General features: G+C 44.6%; 1 protein-coding gene across 1 annotated transcript in view; it reads left to right on the top strand.

Moving 5' to 3' along the window:
* Positions 1–26,535, top strand: part of CMYA5 (cardiomyopathy associated 5) — a 249,381-nt gene that overhangs the window by 180,665 nt on the left and 42,181 nt on the right. Inside the window, exons 10-11 of the mRNA XM_069223208.1 lie at positions 7,534–7,667; positions 13,745–13,844. Coding sequence (XP_069079309.1) covers positions 7,534–7,667; positions 13,745–13,844 — 234 coding nt within the window. The remainder of the gene's footprint in view (positions 1–7,533; positions 7,668–13,744; positions 13,845–26,535) is intronic.

Genomic DNA, 26,535 nt, shown 5'->3' with positions numbered 1-26,535 from the left:
TGTTGGGGTGCTTGTGGTAGATGTTTGTGAAGAGTGAGAATGTAGGGGTAAAGATTGGTCAGGATTTGTATTCTTTGCGTAGTCATGGCAGTGGGTGTGATGGAAAGTATAATGAAAGTTTGTGTTATTTTGATGTGCTGATGTTTGTGGTCTGTATTGTTTTGTGGAACATTGAGAGGGGATATTGATGTAGTGGTTTTCTGTGAAGAGCTTGTATGTGAGTTAGTGCTGGTGAGTGGTATTAGAGTATTACTGGGTGTTAATGTGTTTTGGAGATGAGTGTATGATGTGTGTAAGAGGGGATGGATAAGGGTCAGGGGAGTTTGTGTTAGTTGTGATGACTGGAAGAGGTAATATGTGTGGTGGAGTGTGAGGATTGTATGGGTGTGTGTCATTGGTGAAGCGAGGGAAGGGTGTTTGTAGATGGTGTGTTGGAAGGCTGGGTTTAGGTATTGTCATGATAAAAGGGGTCTGTGTGGAGCAAATAGAGGATAGTGAAGGTGGTTTGTTTAAACAGGGAGAGTGTGTATCTGGATGGCTGAAAGTAATGTATAATGTGGTTTTGTGTTGTGTGGGCGATGGCAGGTTGTGTTAGTGGGAATGGACAGAGTTGTTTGCTCTGAGAATGAAGGTGTTTTACTGTTGTAGTTGTGCTGGATATGTGTATAGGTGTGGGATATATGGGGTTTTGTGTTGGATGCTGAGACATTGCAATCTGTATGAGGCCAGTTTGTGATGCAGGAGTTGGATGGCTTTGCTGATAATGTGTTTACATGTTGATGTATGTGTAGGGAGTAAGGTCCTTTTTGGTAAATGGAAAATTGGGCAGCATTTCTGGCCCTAGGCCCTACCACTCTCGAACAAGCCCACACAGGCAACTGCCCTTGTCCTCTTCGCCCTTAAACTCGATGCCCAGGCTGAGGGGCCCTGAGCCCTAAGCTTAAATAGCCCTACTGGCCAATAGAAACCTAGTACTACCCCTAATCAATCAGATTTGTAACCCTAAATCTCAGAACCAATGGGAGACCCAACCCCATTCACCAATCATACCCCTAATCCTGACAACCATCACAACTCCAACCCTAAAACCAGAAACCAATAGGAATGTGAACCCTAGTACCAATCACAAACCCAGTCCTAAAAACCAGGAGCCAATAGGAATCTCAACCCCAGTACTAATCCTAAACCCGACCCTAAAAACCAAGAGTCAATAGGAATCTCAACCCTAGTACCAATCACAAACCCAACCCTAATCCCTAAGCCAATAGAAAGACCAACCCCAACAACTTATCACAACCCCATATGCAACAACCAATAGAAACCTATATAAGGGCCAAGTTAACTGAAGCCCCAGCCTCTGTAGGATGGGAGGAGGGAGCTGCTGCTCTATTCAGAATCTTCTTGGACACAGACAGAAAACACTGAAATACTGCTTGTCGCGCACTCAGAAATTTGGCTTTTTTAAGGCAAAAACAGGTGATGCAGACAGTTTCTAAACACAATTTAAATCACAGAAACAGATTAAGCAGTCTCCTAAACACTGAGGTGTATGTAGTCTTTTTTACTTTAAAAAGAAGGGGGGCTTTATGCAGTCTTTTGCCACAAACTATGAGGGAAATTTCAAACAGTCACAGCTCAAAAAAACAGAACTTTAAAAGGCAAAGCTGCCTGAAACACAGAGAGTCTACAGTAAACATGCACGGATAGCCGTAGAAAACACTTTTAAACAAATAATAAGATTTCCCAGAAAAGTCTGGGGCTCCTTACCTAGGGTTCCTAGGAATCCTTGATCACTGGGCTGTTTTAGAACGCAGGGAAAAAGCTGGACTCGCAAATTTGAGGTGGCTGTCTTGGGGTTCCCTCCACAAACTTAAGGGGTAGGAGGCGGGCTCGGGTTGCCTGGGACTCAGAGAGCCAATCAGCAAAGTCCAGCCCCTATGGGAAATGAGGAGGAAGCTGCTGCTCTATTCATAATTTCCTTAGATACAGACAGGCTGAATCCACACTTCCAAGGTAGAAGAGTCTACTTTCCAGGTAAGGGAGAGATTGTAAAAAAAACACTGAAATACTGCTTGTCACACACTCAGAAATGTGGCTTTTTCAACGTAAAAACAGGTGATGCAGACAGTTTCTAAATACAATTCAAATCACAGAAACTGACTACGCAGTCTCCTAAACACACTCTGGTTAGCCACTGAGGTGTATTTAGCCTTTTTTTACTTTAAAAAGAATGGGGTGGGGGGGCTTTATGCAGTCTTTTGCCACAAACTAGCAGGGAAATTTCAAACAGTCACGGCTAAAAAAACAGCACTTTAAAAGGCCATGCTGCCTGAAACACAGAGAGTCTACAGTTGGGAGATGGTCTTCAGGTGTCACCAAGGCGCGGTGTGAGTCAGGATGCAGCTATGATGGGCACAGTTCCCAGTAAATCCCCAACCGCTCACTCCTCGCCCGCCGCCCAAGCCCCAGCAAATATAGTTCAATTCACTATGCTCCGATGGTGAATGCCTCCATCGTCCTCAGTGGGGGGGGGGGGAACGGCTAACAGCGCTGGTCAGTGCGCCTCTGTTGCGACGCAACGGCGGGCGAAATGACTCAGCCAATGTCACCAGGGGTCCCCAGCTTCAACCTGTCAGTTCCTGCCATCTGTGGTCCCCACAGCTCCTAGTGCCTGGCTGCAATGCCTGGTCTAGGCGCGCGGAAGGCCCTCTGCTCCTCAAGGCCCCTGTAGGTCTGGTGTGACAGTTTGAAGGGTGTTAAAGTCGAAGTAGGGGGACCAGTCACCGTATATTCACTCACCCCTGGCCTCCGATGACAACAAACCAGTGCAGACACCCAGCAGATTAAGCAGGACCCCTCTGGGGGCCCCACCCGCCGGTGGCCCAGTCCTCCTCGCTGGCCGGCTCCCCATCGCCACTCTGAGACTAGCCCCTCAGCTTGCAAGGCGATGACAGGCTCTCAGAACCACATGTGAGGTGGCGAAATCAGCTGCCCGCACCCCCACACCTCCAGCTCCGCCTGGTTGGTAGACGCTGGGCTGAGACTCAGGAGTATGGGGGGATTACCCCCGTCATCCAAGATCCTCCATCAGGCTTCCCCACCGCCTGGTCCTTGCACCAGGCAGGGTGGTCCGCGACTGCAGAGAGCAAGAATCCAGGGGTCCTCCGCATCCAGGGGCCACCATTGGACTCCCCCTCAGGCCCGCCCACACTGCTTCCCCAGGACCAGGCTCTTCGCCCGGCAAGGCACAGACAGGCAGGCGGGAGAGCAGCCGGGGCGAGAGGGAAATCCGCAGCAGCACTGCACCACGGAATCTCCGGTAGCGCCAGACCCGAGGCAATCTTTTTTTCTTCCCCGTCCAGACATTCCTCTCAATCAGGCTACCTCAGGCAGCCCACGCAGATCTCAAACCCCCTCCACTGGGTAGCGCCACTCTCCACTGTGTTAGACGGCCATAATCTTCGTAGCCCAGGGATATTGCTGCAGAATGATACTGTATGAGGGATTCTGGCACGGGAGCACCTCTCTTCTGCGCCCTACTCCATTGGTGCCAAGCCAGGCCCCCAACCTTACCCTCTCTTTTAAAAGCTTTCTGTATTTTTATGGTTAGTCTTAATGGCTTCACCTACTACACAAAATCCAGCATGTTTCTCAGATTATCTAGAAACATCTCATTTTCTATGCTGATTGAGATAACTTGAACGGTGGTATTGTAGTCAGGGAATATAAAGTTATTTTGATTTAGTGATCTTGTCCAGTCAGAGACAGACACACTTTTTCAAGTTGAACACCCTTGGTATCTCCTAAAAGACTGTGCACATTGGCTGCATATAGTTTGCTCACCTTGTCGGTGATAATGTCTCCCAAGTACGTCAAGTCTTCAGTATTTTTAAAGGGTACATTTTCCCTTAGTTCAACCATATTTTGTTTCCTCATATTTATTAGCATCAACATAGACTTTTCTGCATTTAACTTATACCCTGATGACTCCCCATAGCCACACAGCATTTGCAGCAGGTGTGGGATAGATTCCATAGGGTCTGTCAAGGTCAACATTACATCATTGCAAAGAGTGAGATTTACAGTCCTTGACACTCAACGTTCTCACATCTTACTTCCAAGGACTGTTTTGCTAAACATCACTAAGGGCTCAGCGGACATCACAAACAGAATAGGTGACATTGGACATCCCTGTCTCATTTCTCTTTGTAGGTGGAACTTATTTGAGAACACTCTCTTCACCAAAAACTAGGTTGTGGGCAAATAATTTTGGTTAACCTCCATGACCAATTTGATATTGATGTCTCCCAAAGAATGCCTTATTTCCTGATTCATAAAAGACCATCTCACTCTGTTGAAGGCCTTCTCAGCATCCAATGCAGTCAAGTCCAATTTCACTGCATCTGGTTTGCGTTTTCAATGTGATCTATCTTATGAATATTGTTAAATATTTGGCTGTCTTTTACAAACACTGGCTGGTCTTTTTGTGTTAAATTAGGTAATATTTTGTCAAGCTAGCTAGCCAGGACGTTTTAAGTAAATGTTATTGTCAGTTTTTAACAACTCTATATGCCTGGAGTAGGCACATTTCTACCAGCCCCTACCAGGTATTGAGTGTGCGGGTCTACCAGACTCCATCTTTGTGGCCGTCATTTCTCCTTTTCCACAAATAACTGGATCAACCTCGTCATCATAGGTACTGTTCCAGTGGCAGACGTATTATAATATACATGGGGGAAGCCACTTGGTCCTGGGGCTTTGTGAGATTTGAACTTCTTGATAGTTGAGTGGTCAGTACTTCCTGTAGACATCAATCACTTTGACCAAGGCAATTATTTATTATCATTTTAATTGTACTTTGAATACAGCTTTACATGAAAGTTCTTAAATATTGTTGTTCTTTCCATGTCTTTAAACTTGAGTCTACCAATTTAATCTTTCAAGTTAAAAATAGTTTTGTACTTATTGTTTAGCCCTTAAGGCATTATCCACTGGTTCATAATCCTTGCGCCACTAAGCGAGTCCTTTCCAATTCGTTTGCTAGCAAGACGTTCAGCTGACCCCTTATTTGTGTCACTGTCCCCAGGTCAGTTTCTGATCATGAAGGCTTAAGTCTCTTCTCAGCCTCCACCACCTCTGACTCCAGCTTGTTTTGGTGCAGGTCCCTATTTCTTTTAGCTGCAACAAGTAGAGCCAATAATATCTGTTTGAGTCCCATCTTCAGAGCATCGCATAATACTGCCCTTAAATTAGGGACTGTCATTGAATTCTAGATATTCTTTGATAGTGTGCCATACCTCAGCCCTTTTTAGCTGCATCTTGCAATCAATATTTTCCCTGTCTCCATCTCCTGCCCTTTGTTTCCTCCTGTATTCCTGAAGCCTAAAGGTGACTGCAGCATGGTCAGATGTTGGGATTAATCCAATAACCACACAGCTTTCATCAGATCCTTAGCTAGAAATATCATATCTGTTCCAGAAAATGCATGGTTGTGAATAAGGTTATAGTGCGTGTCACCCAGGGGCAGCACTCTCCATATACCAACTAGACCCATGTCTTTCATGCCCTTCCTCAGGCTCTCAGATGCCATCTTTGATGTCTTGTGACCCTGTCCAGATTGGTTACTATCCTCATCCATTACCTGACTAAAATATCTGGCTAGGATAATCACCCCGTCTACAAAATCATGTTTCTTATACAACACTTTGTTGTGAATTTGTTCTTGTCCCTGGTTTGTAACATAAATTGCTACTGCAATTATTGTTTCTAGTCCTTTACCATCAGTGGCGTAGCGTGGGGGCTGCAGGGGGGGGGGCCGGCCGCACCGGGCGCAACATCTTGGAAGAGACTCCAGTGCTAAAATCCACGGGTTAGGGGGCGCAAATTACTTGCCTTGCCCCGGGTGCTGACAACCCACGCTACGCCACTGACCATCATGTACCCCTTCATGTCAATAAATAATTCCAAAACATGTATTCTTAGAGTTTGGGGACATTGATTCTCTGGATGTCTTGGTGAGAGCCAAGATATGATTTTGCAAACAACCCCAGACATGAACTGATAAGACCTTGAATGGTGGGTTTCCATCCCCCTTACACCCATGAAAGAACACTGTAATGCAAGTTTCAGAGGTCCCCACTCTGCATACAAGGCATTGAGTTAAGCAGCAAGCCCTTCCCTGTTGGTAGAGCAAGTGTATGAAGAAGCAGGCCTTGTTTTGGAGGGGGTAGGGTGAGGGCTTTCTGATCTCCGTAGCAGAGGGTCCTGATAGGAGGTGCGGCTTGCTCGAATGGAAATGGGCCTAATACAGCCGAAGCCTGATCTGGGCATACTGCACTAATCTGAGGGTGCAACTGGTGTACCTTGATCTAAGGACAGCTAGCTTTTTTTAGGAGCAGCCTGCAATAGGAGGCAGCACAAATCTCGGGATATAAGTGTCCTTGGTTGGGATAGTGCAGCTTAACCTAAATGGCAGAAGCCTTAACCCTGGGGCCGTTTGAACAAGTGGAGGGGTGGGCAGAGTTACATGTGGCGTAGATAGTGTCAGGAACAGATATATATGTTGCAAGGCACCCTTGTGGCTATACATTATAAACACATTTCTGTGCAGCATTGTGGGAAAGAATACGAAAGATGAAGGGGTATACATTTATTCACAAATTGACTAAGAACGATTAACGCAGTTTTTGCAACATCAAAATCTGACCATTATGTGATTAATGAGCCCGGAATGGGGAATGACCTGCGAAGTCGGTTTTATGGGGTCCTTTTCCACACATGTTCCCGATTCTATGCCTGTTGCTGGGCCCTTTTCTTCTGCAAGTTACCACCTGCTTCGAGCATGTGGTAAATTGCAGCAGTATGAATGCTACGGAGTGGCGGTATTTATTGGGCCGGTGGAAGCTGTCATGGGCCGGGAGAGTGTTTGCAACTCCCCCTGTTGTGCATTAGGTGGGCGGGCCATATCTACAGCCCCAACAGCCTTACATCCACGTCCGGTATTTCTGATCCTGGAATACACCGAGTCGAGTATTTGCAGAGCTCATGATTCTGGGCCCGGAACACTGAGCTACTCGGGATCCCTGGGAGCACTGCCGAGGCCTCCTGGAATGGGGGTCAAAGTCTCCAGGGTGACCATATTACACACTTGAGCAGTCCGAAGTGGCCCCTGACACATAAAGACATCCTACTGATCTAGCCGCAAGAGACACCGGGGAATAAGAGAGATGAGATAGCTCTACTAGCTCATCCTGACTGAGCCCTGGCCACGTGACTTTAACCCCCCCCCGCCCCCCCCACCCATCATGAAAGCAACAAAGGACAGTGACCAGGGAGCCCCTACCTATGGTATAGATTGCCAGTGAAGCTAGAGATTCACATTTTGTTTCAAAATGCTTGAATTTGCAATCGACTTGTGTGTTATGATATAATGCACCCAAGACCCCTCGACAACATATCCCGGCCCTTTGTGTCATGCTGAGCCCTTTGTTGTGTGCCATTATACTAAGTAATAACACTGTGTTGAATTTTCAGGACCATTGCTGGGATAAAAGGTTATGAGTTCACGATTTACCTGCAACCAAACGAGAATTACTTCTTCTACGTGAGAACAGTCAATAACTTTGGGTCGAGTGAGCAGAGTGAAGCAGCCCTGATCTCCACTAAAGGTAACTGGCCTCTTGGTATACATATGTATATATTTATGTTGTCGACGGCCTAACACCGCCACCTCTGTCTTTCGTAGGCGGATCCCAACTTGTTTACCAACTACTACATATTTGCAAACTGTGGAATTTAGTGCACATGTAACACGCAGTAAAAAAGGTCTCCTTGAGTGTCAGTGTCACGCTCTCCTCCCCATCAACCTCTTCCAGAGGAAGTGAATGTACCCTCAGTTCTCCTCTGTACCTACAGGGGGCGCTCCTACACTGAAGAACCGCCAGGCATGCTTCAATAACCCTCCAGGCTGTCTTCTGTACCGAGCGACTCGTCTGTGACATAACACGAAACCCCTTTGGCAGCGTCTAAGATCAGCACATACGTGACACATCGCTAACAGGTTGCGCATTTCAGGTTAGCAAGAGTTAACAGGACTAATTTTGCATCCCTGGCAACGATCGCCTTACAAAATGGTATTCGCGCGTGACTGTTCAATGTGCCAGTTTAAAGAACAGGTATTCATGCCAGTACTCGACAGTGATGGTTGCATCTGATTATAGTATAGTGCCTGGCAGTGAAATGCTTAACCTCTTGACACGTCGCTGGACATTCCACATAAGTGGGGAAGTTAAAGTGGTTGTACGTTCGTCTAATGGGAAATCCTTGAAGTCTGTGTGCTCACTAGATCTCTCGGAGCTCCTGCTGCTAGCCTCGGGAGTGGGAGCTGGGTACGGCGGCCGGCGGATGCGGGTGGATGCTGAGGCCTTGGTCCTTCATAGCTGCCAGGTTTCCGTACAACTCGTGTGTGACAATTCTATTGTTGTAGTGTGTTTATGTGCAGTGCTTTAAATGGGCCGGGGCTGTCAGGTACGGAGTGTTTTCTCTTCTTTATTTTGATAGGGAGAGTGCTTGCACTTCTCAGCAGGGTGCTTCACTTTTAATTGGCGAGTAACAGCACTTCTCAGAAGAAAGCATTACTCGCGTACCTGTAGTTCTATTTTCCCGTTTCAAGCATTACTTATGTGTGATATTCCTTAAAGTATCAAGGTACCAGCACGCTCTAGCGCCTCCAGGCACCGGCTTTACAACCGATCACTTGCCTTATATGTTTACACACCCTCAAACCAGCCTATTTTGTGTAGTAGCGCTGCCGTGTTAGCCAGCTACGGCTGCGCTACAGATCAGTTTATCTACTTGAGCATCCATTTCTGAAAACGATGAACTGCATGAGGTGTACAGGTCCCAGCGTGCACTGATGTGGTTGCATGTATGTATGAGAGCAGACTGTTTGAAACAAGCCAGTGCAGGATAAATAATGAGATGTGCATGCTGCAGAGGGAGATACTGGAGAGGGGTGCCTGCTTCCAGTTCCCCAGCTGTGTCAGAAAGATACCTACAACCTATAGGCAACTGGTACTTGCAAGCTGGCAGCAGGAACACATTAGGGTCAGCAGTCACTGCACCTGGAGAAATCCTGGATGGCTGGAGCAGTTTGGGGCCCTGCGGCTGGGCACCTGGGCGATGAGTAGATAGAGACCCGCGTGCTGGCAAGCTGTTGCTACAGGTAAAGTGCCACTACTGAGCTGTCTGAGATGGTCCTCATTTGTTGCTTGAAGCATGTTGGTGGTGGTGACGTGGTTTGCACCATCACTGCAGGTGACTCTCTCAACTGCCTCCTTAGCGGGATCCAGGCTCGATGGAGAGCAGGGGAACAGCCCACCGCCAGCTACTTGGCACAGTGAACCGCATCACTGGCACAATCACTTTCCTTGACGCTTATCGGGACATAGACTCCGACACCCTTTTTTGGTGTAAAAGGCCATTTATTAGGACAGGCTTGCTCAGAAATATGCATGTCAACAAAATACAAACATAACTTTGTCGCGTAGGTTCTCATTATCATAATGAGACTACTGGATTTTTGGGTGGCAGGATCGTTCACAGTGTGGGGGACTAAGTCTAACCCATGGCGAAGGACCCTTGTCACCCCAATCCGGTTTTGCTCTGGCTAACTAGCAGTGCCTCATCTCTCCCAGAGGGAAGAGATAATTGGGCAGCCGAGCGCATGACATCTTAGTGCTTCCCAGGGAAGTCGTGGTCACTCAGATACCAACCAGTTCTCTCATACCCAGTGTGGTCTCATATACAAATGACAAAGGCAGTTTGAGTTTTAAAGATTGATTTAATAAAACAACTGCATTTTAGATAACAAGGCGTGAGCCGCAATAACCAGAACCATACAACACAGTAGGATTGAAATAGTAATGAGGAGAGTGAAACATAGGAATAACGCCATCATAGTGCTACTAGATTACGTTCTCTCTTCTGAGTTCTATTTTGAGCACAGCATGTTAAGCTCTAAGCCTGCCTTTCAGGTCCCCGGGAGGACATCAACCCTCATACCTGAGAAAAGGCCTGTGATCTGGATCAGCATCTGCAACAAGGCAGTCAGAGTCTAGATGTGGTTCCGTGGTCGGAATCTCCCTCTTACGTGTACCAGGACTAGGAAGTGTTTTTATAATTAACACGCCGGTGTTCTAAGAGATGTCCCTACGTAAGAATGTGTACTTTCTACGAATCCTAAAGACTAAACTCCTACATGTATTTGCAAGGTACCCAAGTGGACGGTGTTGCAGACGTCTAAACAGGACATCATGGCGGAGTCCAGGGCTTCTATGTGTAGCTTAGTTAGTAGGGGTGGAACAATCATAAATGTTGTAGGAAGTTGAAGTACTCTTGGTGACCTCATTCATTTGTGATCAGAAGTTCAGGTTGGCATCCAGTATCACTCAAAGAGTACATGCCTTCTGTATAGTTAGTGGTAAGGGTCCAGTGTGGCTGGCCACTTCAGTGGTAGTGCTCTGGGTTCCCCCACCCCTGTATTTGGAACTCAGTTTTGAAGACATTAGACCAAAACATGCTCTGCTGCTTCCATATTTGGATGCTAGACCACCATTCATCAATGTATTGTCCGTCCCAGATCCCTCCTGGACATTTAGGTGAAATTGAGCAATATCAGCATACCACTTGAACCATAAAGGCACTTCTTTATATGTTATGGTACTTTTATAGTGCCAGCTTAGCTGGATAGCAACAGTGCTGAACAGTGGACGTGAGCCCCTGGATACAGTCCGCGATTGTATACTGGAGGCAAGTTGCATTTAGGTTCCTGATGTGCAAGGGGTTATTCTTGACTGAAAAGATGGGTCTTCAGTTTCTTTCTGAACTGCAGAAAGGTTAAGGTGTTCTGGTGTCGATGGAGTTGTACTTTCAGTTCCTCAGTGCACAGATGGAGAAGTCCTGCCTTCTGGTCTTCTCGTTTTGTCATATCCTCCTTTCCAGCAAATGCCTTGGCTACTGGTTTGGCACTGCGCATCTGAGGTGATTCATTTCTCAGCCAGGTATGCAGAAGTGAAGTTTCTAATAGCCTTGTAAGTGGTGGAGCTGGCCTTGAAGGCAGTGCCTACTTGTTTGGGGAGCAAAGGTAGTTGTTTCAGTGTTGGAGTATTGGGCTGAACGTTTTCAGACCTATGATACAGGGTACAGGATGTGTTTCAGGGGTGCCAGGGTGGTGTTTGAGGTCCCATTGTGCAGAGCACTGCCTGCATCCTGCATTTACTGTTGTCATGAAGTCCTTATCAGGAGATAGTGTTTCTCTTTATTCAGGATAGAGAGCTGATACAAAGCTGTCTTGGCAATGGTTTTTTAATGAGAGTGAATGAGACCGGATAAATAGAACACATCAGCAGTCTTTAAAAACGATGTCGGTGTTGAGGACAAATCTAACTAATTTTGCATTGGATGTCATCTTGGGGAGGGTAGCATGATGAAACCATCTAGGTCCAGATTTGATCGCAAACTTCAATTCGTGGTTGTTTGGAGCTGTTGTTAGGTTGAGCTTTAGGTTATCGATATCCTATTCCAAGTGAGATGAAGGCAGTTATATAGTCAGTGAAAATTGTTGGCTGGGGACAGTTTGAGGTTATGTATCATTGGCAGATTAAAGGGCCTTGTTAGTGCTGTCTGTGAATTTGGATCCAGTGGGTTCCATATAAAGAATGTAGTTGGTAGTGTAAGGATGGATCATTGGGATAAGGCCAGTGGATCTGGGTGATCTTGGCAGGACTGCAAACATTTCAGTTTCTTTGAGGTGGGCCAAGAACCATCTGCAGTGAGGTAAGATTACGCTTGGCATGTTCAGAATGTGTTTGTGGTCATGATCAGGTTTTAATTCTTGGACTCCTGGGGTCCTCAGTGAGCAATTAGGGTGAATGATGGGATGTTAGGTTAAAGAAACATCACAGTTAGGTATGGTATTAAGATAAAAACTAACATTTAAACCGTGTTACCAGTTTAGCAATTGTGATTACCTAGGAAAATAAAATGCATGTTAGAAAACTGGAGAAAACATACAAACGTGTATTGGAAGCATTGATAGAATCGCAATAAACATGACACTGTATCAACTTTAAGAAATATGCCATCTTTGGCATAATGGAAGTATAACCAAAAAAACATGCAGTGTACTTGGTAAATTGACAGTGTAGCATAGGATGGTGGGTCCATATATCGCATGCAATACAAATGTATCCAATATACCAACCTACCACTACATTTTCAGGGAATGTAACTAAAATTCTTAATTCAACGTATACTGATCTCTAAGGCAGTAACTTAATTTGTGCAGGTGCTTTGCACCTTTGTTTACAAACAGCAGCTCTTTAATAAGGCATGCTACCATATGGAGGTGCTATCAACTTTTTGTAAGATCAGCTAAGTGTTTCACGGTTCCATTGACTTAAAACCATAATGAACTAGCGCAGTGGTTCCTAAACTTTTTAGAACTGTGACCCACCTTTTAGAATGACACACTTTCGAGATCCAACTAGCTTTAATGGCCATGAGGCAAGAGAATGTTTTAATGTAACTAAAGCATCGTGTGATAGTGCACTGTCCTAAACTTAGACTTCAGGTCTAAGATTACTTTTGTGAATCGGCCCTTTGGTTCCATCACATTTCAGAATTACACAAACAGTGTGCTTCATTTTTTTGCTTTCCTAACTGCTGAATGTGTACAGTTCACCTACAGGTATTTATGTTTTGTTGTGTGTTACAAAAAAAATTGTCACATAATTCACTTTACTTTTCTTTCTCTGACTGTAAGGTGAGAGCAGTTTGTGAGCACCGTCCCTATGTTGAAAAGGCAGCAGTTTGTCAGAAGACATAGCTTGACATTTCACTTCTGTCTTGGAAGCGCAGCTGCAAGATAAATACATAATTTAATGACATCTGTATTTATTGCTTGGATATTCCCGACCCACCAAAAATCGCTTGTCTTTAAGAAACACCGAACTAGCATGTCTAATCCCATCTTGGAGCTCGATGTGACTGAAGTAATGCAACATGTCATATTTCTATCAGTGTGATGGGTTGTGGGAATCGCTGGAACTGGCATTTGATGACCTAGCAAGAGCAGTGGATGGTGTGAAGCCTGCCACATTTTTTTTTGTTTGTTTTACAATTTGACGGCTCTCTAAGGATAAGAACAGGCAGATTTAAGGGTAGAAATAATTACCTTACAATGCAGTGGTGGGTTGATACAGTAGATGCGATGTTATTATTGGTCGATGTTTTTGGTCTCGGTATAGTGACACAACCGTGTGGACACCATCCATTGTGGGCCAGTAGTGAGGTCATAACGTGTATGCCTAAATGTACTGTACCCCAGAGAGAGTAACCTAGAGGCTGGGACGCACGGACACATTAGACGGATAACATACAGGCGCAGGCAGAAAGACACGCATGACTAAACAAGGCCCAGCTGCTTACAGGGGCACGGACAGGGCAATTCAACCATTCAGGGAGCCGGGTGATAGCCTTTTAGTGAAGGTTATGCGAGAAGCGTACCGCCTGACGAGGCCTAGGGTGCGTGGATAACAGAGTCGATTGAAGCGTGTGACAGAACATATCTGGACAAGTAAATGAAACCTAACAGTCCTTCAGTCCTGTTGCATACGCATCCGTGTCTTGTGATCCGTGTACAATACTGAGCTTGTGTCTGTTTCTTTCTTTTGATTGACACCAGGGACTCGGTTCCACCTCTTGAGAGACACGGCCCACCCCCAGCTTCACGTGTCACCGGACGGGTCTGCAGTGAGCCTGGCCGAGGAGAGCGCCATTAGCGGGTAAGTTGCAGACTTGTCGCTATGATGCAACATTTCATGGCTGCCTTTCAGGCCGCGAGCACTGGTATGTTTTAATTTAGGAGTAACAATTAATTTAAGAGAAAACTGAGGACCCTTCAGTCGAAGTCTCATTAGAGAGAGCATGCGGAATTCGGTTAACTCAAATACACTCTCCCCACAAGTGCTGCTATTAAAGGGCGGAGTTCTTATCCGTACAGTGAACACCCAGGAAAGAACCGCAGGTCCACCGGGTGCGCAGAGGGTTGTGGGCATCAGTTAATCCAAAATGTCACATCTCACCCAGCATCGTCAGCTTGACATTATTGAAAACATTTTGACGATGTATTTAAAATTCTGTTTTTCCTGTATCCGCTTTTAGCGTAATTTCACCTCACGCCTCTTTAATCCACCACCAGACAATGATTGTCCCCATATCTGACTCTCTAAGGTTCTTTTTCATTCCTGATTTCTTTCTTTGTTATTTTTTTCCGTCCTTCTCTTCCTCGCTGTTGCTCTGGGTCAAACGCTAATGATGAAGAATATGTGCGGTCCCCGAAATGAGTGCCGGCGGCCTCTCCTGCACCCACCTGCTCAAATTAAGCCTGTAAGTGGGTGTGTGAATAACAGACCCAATTTTATAGGCCGTAAAATCTAGCTGGTGAAAGAGCTATACTAGTGCGGACATGCACCCTAGCCCCCGCCTGACCCCCACACAACCAACCCTCAGACAAGGCAGACGGGTGTCTGTAATGCTCCTCCAAGCCAGCCAACCCCACCATCCTCTCCCCATCCCTACCCCAACATATCCACCAAACACCATCCAACCCAGCCTTACACCAGCCCCCCACAGAAACTTACAACCTGCCCACAGCGGGTGGCACATGTGCCTTACACCATTCTGAAAAGGGAATCCTGTGCGGAAAGACGCTTGGTAACTCAGGGTCGAAGGGTTATTCCCCATTCAGCAGGGTTTTACTTCTAAAAGTAATAAATGGGTGTGGCAATACCAGTCAGAAAAGGTAACCGCAGACACCCTGAACGGTCACGCATATTTCCTCATAACTCATAATTTGGGCCTGTGTAAGTACTGTAGTTATGGGGTATTGACAGGACCGTGTCTCTGCCATCAGTATCTAAGGATCTGATCGAACAAACCTGCAATCACAGCAACATGAGTTTAAAGTGTTGCTGAGTTGGACATTTATCGGAAAATCTACCAAATCGCAACAAAAAAAGGAAAAAACAGTGAATACGGTGTCAAGGAAACAAACCCAGTGCTGGAGGAATCTTCGTGTTATCACCAGTTCACTTGCATGACCTCACCCACTCATCCAGGGGAACAGTGCAACGATGCATTGTGCACAGGAAAAAAGCCTCACTTGCTTCACCAACCCCTTGAATTGCATTACTAGACATTGACTGTGGAAAGAGAAAAATCCAAATTGTAGCAAGAGGGCGTTTACTGGCCCCATCCAATCAGAAATAACAGCCGAAAATCAATTCACTGTGAAAAAATGGTCAAGGAGCTGGAAGGATTATTCATTGTAAATACAAATGCAAGGAAAAACGGATTGGTTAACAACAGAAATATACTAAATAATAATATGGACAAGGATTCACTATGAAATTCTAGCAGCGTTGGCGGTACAGTAATGCACAGGTCGGCACGTCCATTAACACCAACAACCTGTACATCCCAACAGGGGAAAGGTGTGCACAATCATCGGTAGCAATGCTGACAACTTGCAACCAGAGTTACTCCTAATGGGAATATGACGCCACCTGTCACACAGCCATGCTGGCTTTCCAAGGAGAAACCACAGGAAATGGAGATTTTAATAAAGCAGAGCACTGAGTGTGTACAAGGATGGAATGTTTACAGGGGTTTCGCAGCAACCAGATCAACAATAGCCTATTACACATACAAAAATCCTACATTGCATCCAGAAGGAAAATGTCCTCAGACCACATCCACAGAAACCAAGTGGTTAAATTCACTACTATACTATGCCAGAGGCTCCCTCCAGAGGGTCACCATGGACACACCTGGAATTTCACAGCCATCCATCTATAAGGCAGTGTGACATACTCAAAATTCATGTTACATGATATGTCACCTTTCCTGGCTCACCAATATAATTCATATCACAGGTAATTCAAAAACGTAAGTAGCTTCTCCTTCAAGAGGGGTACCACTGGCTGCATGCACTTTGTGACTGAAAAGCAGCACACAATCCCCTTTGTGTTCTAAAACTGGTCTTTACTGCATTCTCCAAAATGTTACTATGGCCGTGGCATGAAGCCGCCATCATGGATGCATACCCCAGCATCCATTTCCTATGCAACACCAAGCTGGGCTTCTTTGTATGCGTCAAGCATTGCCAAAGGCTTTGACATGATGCTGCTGTCATGGGTGCAACTAAGGCCTCTTAATAAACATAGATATGACTGCGCACTAATTGATGAGTCCCATTCTAATGCACACACTACACCGCACAAGCACTTTCACAGCCATTCACGACTCCCTTCTTCAGCCCTACTGTTGACAGTGATTGTTCTCATCAGATTGGTTCATGATCCCCCGCATTAGTGTTCCAACAGAGAAAATAGAAGTGTCAAGTCACACATTTTCACCATTGAGAGAGTCTTTCATACTCAACAACATTTCATATGCTTGCATCCTAAGTTCTGCAGGAGCCAAGTGCATCTGCTGGGGCACCTACGACACGTTTATTTTGTGCACTATAGCATTACTATTAATAGATGATTCAGAAGACTGGAGAGTCTTGGACAAGAGGTGATTCTCAGTTGCCACAATACTTGGTCCTGGACGTGCTGGGGATCTAAGGAAACTAGTTGCCTGTGGAATGTGGCAGTGACTCACAGGTATGCAAGAACTGTCATGCATCTATGATTGTTTGCAGAAGAACAGTGTGACCTCTCCAAAGTATTCTCAATACAGCTTCCAAATACATAGCCACGCCTCTGCGTTATGGCAGTGGCCTTTGCCGCCAAAGGCATATTTCTAGATAAACTAATTTGATAGTCTAACCTGGAATACCACAGAAATCTAGCGTTTCTAGCTGGCGTGTAAAAACTGTGCTTTCTTCATTCCTACTTTTTCTACATAGCATTTGGAAAAACTGCAAAGGATTTTCTAAAGAAGTACCTGCATCAGTACATAGGGTTACAGTAATCCGAGCATTCAGACTTTTGTGTTCAGTAATCAGTGGTTTGGTAAAAGAAGCAGGATGGCCATCCTGAGCATCGTGAATTGAGAGTTGTCGTATTTCATTGCTTCTCCAGTTTGATGAGTGGAGGAGAAACCAAAATTGACACAAATGCAAGTTACACACCCAATATATACAAGAAATGATTGTTTCCAAAAGCTGAATCTTGCGACTCACTGTAATAAAGATCACCAAAGTGTCTGTTTTGGTTCGACAAAGGAAATCTTCGGAACAGGAGTACATTTTTATCCATGTGTAAATTTGTAGCAGATATTAGGTGATGCTTTAAGATCAGAATTGAATGATGGCCTATATCGGAACACATGGGCAGTTGTTTTTTTATCTCCATTAGTGCATAGTTGGGGTGTTTGAAGGGACAAACATCTGATTGCCTGTCATGGCGGTGATGGTGGTATTGCACAAAGGCGTAAAGTGTTTGCATAATCTCTTCTTCATTTATTCTGTTTGGGAACACCCATTTGGGATAGCCACTGGCTTCTTAAGATAACCAGTCAATGATACACATCTTTGTGGTCACGGTTATGAATGAGATATCTTCAATGATGGTTTTAATGCAGCCTTTTAGAAAAGTCTCAGAATCCGAGGGCATAATTCACAAAGATAAACTTACACTTTTGTGTTTACGATTTTATGCTATTCATAAAATGTTTTACTAGTAGTATCTTTATGAATGTGGAGTATCTGCTCTTAAAAAGAGAGGATTTTCCTACCTTTTATGTGCGGAGACTCCACAGTTGTAAAGATACTACTAGTTAAATACATTTGTGAATAGCTAACAATCTTAAACTTACACAGATGCGCAAGTTTACCTTGGTGAATCAGGCCCTAAGCTTCCCAGAGTGTAATTTTCATAGTAGAAGACTTTATTCAGATTAATTTGTGTTTTCCACAGTTTTTATGGTGTAACAGTTTTGAGACAGATGAATTGCTCATTACTTACTTCGTACTGTACCTCATGCTATTGTTCAAGGCACAGATTTAAACCTTTGGAAGGTTCAGGCCAGAGCCAAAATATACTCGGTGGAATGTTTTGCTCTTCTATGTTAACATAAAGATTAGAGGGAAGTCATTATACTGAAATGACGTCACCAAAGCCTTGATCATGATGGTGATGATGCTTTTGGACTTAGGGGCTTTCCAAGTTTGTCCCAGATGGTAGCCCGAAATAGAACTATTTTCATGTTTGGAAAGGTGATGAAACAGGTACAATGTTAGGAAAGCCTGTATCCCACAAACAGAACTGTGAGGTGAGCGAGAGGCTCTTATATACTGAACTGGTGACTCTTCCTGCCCTTTCACTAGTGGTGGCCGGCAGCTTTAGGAGGGAGGGGGGTGGGCGGGAAGCACACACACACACTCATTCTTTCACACACGCACATCCATTAACAACACTCATAACATTCAAACATGCATGCACGCACCAAACATTCATTTTAAAACATCACACACACATGCACACACACACTTACCTTAAGCCTCGAGGTTCCAGGAGGGTTGGGACTGCTGCCTTCCCTCATAGGCTGACCTAAGGTCAGCCAATGAGGGAAAGCAGTAGTCCCAGTCTCGTCACAGAGTGGGATGGGGTTAGTGAGACTGCTGACCCCACCCCACTCTGTGACAAAGTGTCACTGATTGACACTCGCCCTGGGCGCTTCAGGGCCCAGGTCGAAGTCAATGGGTGACGCTTTCCTTGTCACCCAGGGGAGGGCCTCAGGGCACCTTTGCTGAGCCGAGGAGGTCACGCCCATAGGAGCTGTGACCTCCTCAGCCCAGCAAAGTTCAGTTCAGCCTGTCAGACACTCTTCATGAGGGGCAAAAGGTGGGGGACGTGGCCCCTCCGCCCTAAAAGACGGGCCGCGCCTGCCTTTCACCTCCCTTGGATTACACCACCTAATGATGGAGAGCTCCTCCATCTTTGTCACCTAAATGGACAGTCAATCACCACTCTACTTGTGTGGTAATGCCCCAAAGTGAGGGCCGTTCTGAATAGTGGTTCAGAATAGGTTGTCCTGGAACCTAGAAGAGCTACTGGAGCTGACCGCATGACTAATCATGCTTGGGCTATGGGGAGATTGCTCGCTGGACAGATATTTGTTCTTCCTTTGTAATGTAGCACTAATGGAACCAGATGTGACATCATTCGGAGGTGGGGAAGTGCAGATATGCCCCAAACATTTTCCTAAGTATGGGGTCCATGGGAAAACCTGATGGATGAGGCGACCCAAAAGACTCGATTTTGGGTCCGCTACCTGGTGAACGAACAGGGTATAGACAAATAAAGGAAGAGACACTGAGGGTCAAAAGGAGACAGCTTGGGGATTAGAGGGAAGGTTGTAGCCTGCGGGAGGACACAAGAAGTTGAATAGTAGAAATGTATTATTGTTCCGAAGGTTGCGTATTTTTGCCGTCATTCAGGGGATTATTGTTGACTGTTAAACCCATATTTTCGTTGTAAACAATGCAAAATAAAACAGATGTTTAAGCAAAAAGAAAAATCACCACTCTACTAAGGGTGGAATCTCTGCCGTCACCCCTGAAGCTTAATGCCCAGACCCCTCCTTGGGCTCCTGGACTACCTTCCTTCCTAAATCAACAATACTGCAGTGGTTGGATGGCATTGCCTGCGCCCTCCTATGACCCAGCCAGGTGAGACCAGATCCATCTGAGATGAGCAGCCTAAACACCACAGTGGATTGGAGTGCCCCACTAACATCTAGATCTGAAAAACTTGCAGGAAGTACAGCCTACGTCATTAACATCTACTGTTCCACTGGCTTCTGAAACATTGACTTTAGCCCCTTCTTGTCATGATCAGTTGCTTGTGTGTCAGTCTAACATGGCTCCAACTTGTAAAGAGTCAGGTTGAAAGCGGGCTGACCATGTAAGTAGATGAGCTTGCAAACAAAACTTTAACATTTGGTACACAAGAACACGTTGTTCTGGTCCCCAGTACACCATACAAGGTTTCCCATATATTGCACAAAACCTCACAAGATATCCATGGTGCAACTATTGAGAAAGGAGAATGCTCATGCAAGCTATGGACAGGACTAGCCACGAGCTCTGGCCCCTGACACCACAGACAAACTGGACATCATATTGGCTTCAGTGAACACCACCAGAGACTCCCTATAGTCTAAAATTGACACAGTCGCAATTGATCTTGACTTGGTAGAGATGATCAGTGGAAACTGAATGATAGAGTGCTGCACACAGAAACAGTAACTGAAACACTAGAACCTCAAGCCACTGAGTTATGACAATTGATCCGCGACCTCATGGACTGCATACAATTCTTGGACGATAGAGCCAAGGACTCTGAAGTTAGAGCACGACTCAACAGTATTACAGTGGTCAAAATACAGAATGAAGTGGAAGGAAGGGGTGGTTTGACATCTCTGGAAAAATGGATAACCAACTTCTTGGCCCCAAAGGGCTTATCATTCTTCTTTGCAATAGAAAGACCACATAGGCTGGCAAGGTGTGGTCCCTCACTAGGCTCACCACTGAGACCCATGGTGGCAAAGCTGCTATATTAAAAAGACTGCAACGTCATCATGCAAGTGGCCAGAATTGTCGGCCGCTATGAAGTGGGGAATAATAAGGTACTCTTATTCCTGGACTACACACTGAAAATGCTTTGGCAATGGATTAACAAAGTTCCTTATTCAGAGGGGTCAAATGGAAGTTCCAGAAGATGGCCCTCAGACCAGGAGCACCTGGCCATCTGCTGACCACCCCTAATCCACAACTGGCTCAGGAATCCAAAGTGGAAATAGGATTCAAAACGCATGGATCCCCTCACACCTGAGACACAGCAAACTATTCCAGAGGGTTGCAATCTGTATGTGGGAGGCCTGTTGTATTACAGGTTGGTGCATGTTCTGGCATTGTACTTTCCCAGCACGTCAGTTAATCTTCATAGACGGCATATATACCCTGTTGTCCACACTCTCCTCTCCAACTTGCATTACTGACCGACATCCTTAGACAAAGATGTGGGCAGCTCATACCCACCCCTGCTGGGGGCTCCTGCTAGTCAATTCTCTGAGCAGCTCTCAAGGTGGGGCAGAGGCTGTGAACTCACAGATATGTGGAGGCCGGGCACCCACAAACATGGAAGTATTCACACTATTCGCGCGTTCATTCACTGCACACCTGCATAGATATGATATTCTCTACATTAGATTCGGTTCTAGGAGGTGAATACCTGACTAAAGCCATCTCCGATCACAGCCCCCAGCGCTCACTTTACAATGGGGTGCACTACTGCCAGCTTTTCCCCTAGCGGCTGCTACCCTCATTGCTTAACAATGTTCTCTGCAGAACCACAGTCAATAACAAAATAATGCATTTTCTTTCAAATAAACATAAGTTCCACGAGGGACACATCAAACACATTGGAAATCCTTAAGGTATACGTACAGGTATCTGCATTAACACCTCTGTGTGGAATGGGCAGCACTGCATAAGCAATTACACACACTTGAGATCGAGATGCACGCCTTAGAAGACTTTCTGCCTGTCAGCAAATAAAACGATTACACGGCGAGTTGCTTGTCGAGCTGAGCTCTCTCGAGGACACGGAGAACGCAGCTCAGGTCTGAAACATTCAGAGGGGGATAAATCCGGCTGTTTGCTACCAAGGCTAGAGCAGCGGTCCAAATACATTAAAAAAGTGTTAGAACTGTGATGCTGCATGCAGTGGGATCACGATCAATGAGTGTGGGGGCTGGGTCAAAGATATGGCTAAAAAAAACAAAATAGTCTCCTTCAGGTAGCTACATATATAATAACTCATTGATTAAATTAACAAAAATTAAAACGTTGTTAATCAGTGGTATGTGCACTATTGTGTATAATGAGACCTCTAGTAGTTAATGCACTTAGAGGATTGTGTGCAATCAGAAAGCCAAATAATTAAATCTTGGTTGGTGCAATGGAGAATTGTGGCTTGTGTGTTGTTAGTGCTGCGAAGGCCTATCCTTCGACAGGAAGCACTGAGAAGTCATTATGTTAAACTTGCATTACACGCAGTATAAGGTATAAGACCGACTGACAGACTGATACTAAATGTGCAAAGAGGTTTCAGTTTAAACTTTGCTTCCAAAATATAGGTTTTAGTAATACATAGACTGGAGGTAATGATTTATTGTTATTTAACTGCCTTGAAAAGCACACACTGCACAGGACAACTGTTTACTCCCTTGCACTACCAGTCGAAAAGAAAGATTGGATCAAAAAACCAGTACCTGCTCCAAAGCCCCCTTTACATCTGCAGATTGACACGTTTTGCGCACTTGCATTTCTTTAGGCAAGGAGGACCCTGGCAAGAAGGCCTGTTAATTGTTAAGCTGCCTGCCTCTCCCTCTGTCTCACAGCACAGAACACTCCCTGAATGAAACTTAAGCTGAAGCATTTGTACCATTGGAGTTTACCATCCTGGGATGGTTGTCTTTTAATAAGAAGTAGGGGAATGTTTTTGCATAAATTAAAAAAGTAGGAGCACATCGTGCCCTTTCCAATCCGCCCACTTCCACCACTGGGCTGGAAAAGTCTGGAGCACCTTACACTATCATCACTTCATTCAGACACCCAGACGGTCATATCCTTCAAACCCAGTCAGACATAAACAAAATATTTACCTCATATTACAAGTATGTATATATCTCGCTGGCAGCAATAGACCGGGCCATAGGGAAGAACAGTATGAATGAGGCACTACACTGCCTCACCTATCGAAAGACGAAGAGGCTGAGTTTGATGCTCCATTCACAATAGAGGAGGCCAGTTCTGATATAGACCAGTTGGCGCCATAGTGCAGTCTCTGCGTTCTGACATATGACATGGTTATGCCCGATTGTGCTTCCTGGTTTAAGGTCACGAGTTCACTGTCTAGACTGGTAAAACTCATATAATGCAAAAACCTGCTTGTTAGGATTAATGGCGTACCTCAAGTCAAGTAAGGCCACATGTCGCCTGATTGACCTGTATAATGGCTATAATTATAGCCAAAAGAGCTATTGCAATCTGTTGGAAATCGTCTTGCCTAGCATGGCAAAATTGCGTATGGAACTTCACTAGTGGCTTAGGCAGAGGACACCGTGAATAGACCAAGTCACCAGTATCAACCTCAGATGATGTTTAGTTGCAAACAGACCCAAAATCTGATGATAATTCACAGTAAAATGTTTGCCTGGGGTTATATAACATAATTGCGATTCTTATGTCTGCCTTAATCGTAGGCAATATAATGGTCATTAGCACTGGTCAACTCTTTCCCCTGATTCATTGTTGCTTTCTGCCAGACCTCAGTTTATACGTTTCGTGTACTGCTAAAATGTACTTGTTATGTTGTGTTTTTTCCTTTTGCTTTGTTCCATGCCCTTTACCTTTTTCTTTTTTTTAAATGTATGTGAGCATTGCATTCACATTTTCATTTCTGTACATGTGTTATGGACAATTGTATTAAAAATACTCAAACAGATTAAAAAAGATAAATTCAATGTCCAGCCAGAAATATATCTTTGGAAAAGGACAGGGTTTTGATTTAGAGGAGTGTGTAACAAGGCTCATGCCAAAAATCTGCAGACGTCCTATCACCCCGCCCGCCATTCTACATTCCTAGTCTGAGGGCATCCCAATTGGGAAGCCACATCCGGCTCCATCTCCAGCTGTAGTTAGTATTAATGCTGCAAAAATGATGACCGCCAATCCAGAGTGATTGTTCCTCCACATTACCACAGTGAAAGACCACTATACAATGACAGTCTTTCGGAAAACGAATATTAAATGTCATTCTATGCACACCTTCACTACTAGGAGAAAACAACACTCTGCCCAGTACCTCACAGGATGAGTGGGAAGCTCTAGCTCTACTTAAAAAAAAACTGGTTAATATATATGCGCCCATCAGAATTTGACATTCAAAAAGTTTGAAGAATAAATAAATAAAAATTCTTGTGCATATTCATAAATATTTTTTCATACATTTTGTTTTGTTTTGTGTGTATATTGGGAAAACATTTTGTATTAATGTATTCGTTTTTATATATTGTTTTTTCCTCCCTATGGCAGCACACGCCTTGATCAGTGTGAATGTGTGTAACAAATTATATAGGTCACGCCTCATAATGAATATGATACTCAGTAAAGTCAACTTCTTAACAACCACATGTACTTCCTTCACAACTCTTGTGTCTCTTTCCTTGTGTTCCTCCAAATTGAAGACCTTCTTTAATGTCTTTCTCTACATACATCGTGGAGTTGGTTATAAAATTATCTTCCCATGTCTTGAGGTAGAACTGAGGTTGAGAACCTCCAGCAGTTACCATGCTTTTTTGCTCGTGCTTGGCAGCTCACTTAAGTAATTATCATTTCAAGGTTTGAAACCTGTTTTTAATATTCTCAACATCATATGAATCTATTGATACAGTATTGATTTTGTTTTTTATCTGATTCCATTGGCATGTTCTTGTTTGTTTTTGGTGGTGTCTTCACCATGAGATGGCACATTAGATGGACATAGTTTCTTACCACCATCTTGGTCAGGACGTCCTGTGCAGGATCCTTAAAACTGTACGTCCTTACCCTGCTGGGGATCATAATTGAAGAGTTTGCCTGGTTTCTGTTTGTGATGACTCAGTAGTACCTCACAGAGGAAGACGTTGTTGTGCTTTGATGTGCCCTGAAGTCCTTCTGTGTGTTACTGTGTATGTTTCTGCTCTCTATTCATTCATTGTTTCACTCCAGGAACTTACAGCGCCTGGAAATGGGCACTTTCTAATGTTTTGTGCATGTGCCATTTATCTGATGCAGTATTCACCAGATCAAGTCATTAGCCCACATTTAGTATTTAACACATGCAGTAAATTCCTAATCTGGGGTGCACAGCAAATACAACGTCTAATCAGTGTTATTTACTGAATCCTACAAATCTGGTATTTACCAAATGTGTGAGTTTGCTGATTTTTACCACCAAACTCGCCATCAAGACTTAGGTGTCCTCTGCAGTCTCTGTGACTTCACAGGTTTACAATGGGCTTTGCAGAAGTGCAAGATAGGGTATGATTTTGGCTCACACTATGTAAGGCTGTAAACAGTAGAGGTAGGCAGATGTTTCAAGCTTATACAGCAGAAGTGCTGTTCAGGTTAGAGGGACCTTACAGGTTCAGATGGTTGACAATTTACATCAGCTTTACAGGCTGTGGCTTCAGACAACAGCACTGGCAGTGTCATAAAATAATTGTAGTTGTTGAAATACCTCTACATGAGTAATGAAATAGCAGCCTGTAACCGGATATCAATCATCAAGGAATACAACTCTATATACAAAAGGATATGGTGAATTCTACTTTATTGTTTGTGTATTCTTCCAAGATACAAATTGGTGGTATTAGACAACCAAAGTTTTCCAGTTCAAGGTTTCTTCCTCAGACTTCCACATACTTGGTATTTATGGCTCAAACCATCTTACAAGGAGAAGGAAGTCCTCTGGGAAAAAATAAAAATAAGAACTGATATGAGTGACTAATAATAAAGGTAGCGTTTCACGGTCACCTCACAGATCATGAATAGATCAAATGAATAATGGTCTCTTTATACAGGTAGATGCTCTCAGTAACAATTTCTCTGTGGCACGAAAGACAACAGAAAAGTTAATGTGATTAGAATAGGGTTGACTGACTGACACCTGGTGCCCGGGGTTTCCCCATTTTGCTCAATAATGTCCCCTTCCTGCAAGTTGGAGTGTTCCTCACCATCATGCAATCACTTGAAGCCACAGCATGCTTTCTGCACCTCAGAGTTTCTGGACTCAGTACTTTTCTCCTTGTGGCAGCTGGGGTTGGTCAGAGTTCTCAAGAATGACTTCATCACTGTTAGTCTATCCCTCGTTCCACGAAAGACAGTAGACCCAATCTAATGTGATTATGATAGGGTTGACTGACTGGCATGTGATGTCTGAGGTTGCGGTTGCGGAGACGTGGGCCACATGCAGTTCATTTTCCCAATTTTTAGGGACGAGCGCAAAGTGCTCCGTCTCTCTTCTAATCTCTCTTTAGGGGGAGTTTAACCACGCACATGTCACATCAGTCACTTTCATTGGTTCGTGGGCTTGCCTTTTAAAATCCGCTTGTTTTCATTTGTGAAAGGCATGCATAAGTCATGCCTTTTCCGGTGTTTAGCCCTCCTCGAGAGCACCGGTAAACTACTGGAAACATACAAGGCTCCATGTTTTCCGTATGGTTTCTGGACAACTTTTTCTCTTTATTTCGCAGCTCCTTTTTTTTCATTTAATGTGGCAAAGAAAGTCCAGTTAGGAGTTTACAACACTAATAGCTCTAACTCGACGTAATGCAAGACACATTGCATTGCAAATGCTTGTTCTTAATGATATCCCTTTCCTGCAAGTTGGAGAGTTCCCCACTACCCTGTAGTCA

Source organism: Pleurodeles waltl, chromosome 1_1 (genome assembly GCF_031143425.1).
Source record: "Pleurodeles waltl isolate 20211129_DDA chromosome 1_1, aPleWal1.hap1.20221129, whole genome shotgun sequence".
NCBI lineage: Eukaryota > Metazoa > Chordata > Amphibia > Caudata > Salamandridae > Pleurodeles > Pleurodeles waltl.
Note: the sequence above shows the minus strand (reverse complement) of the source record. Positions and strands in the feature narration are given on the sequence as shown.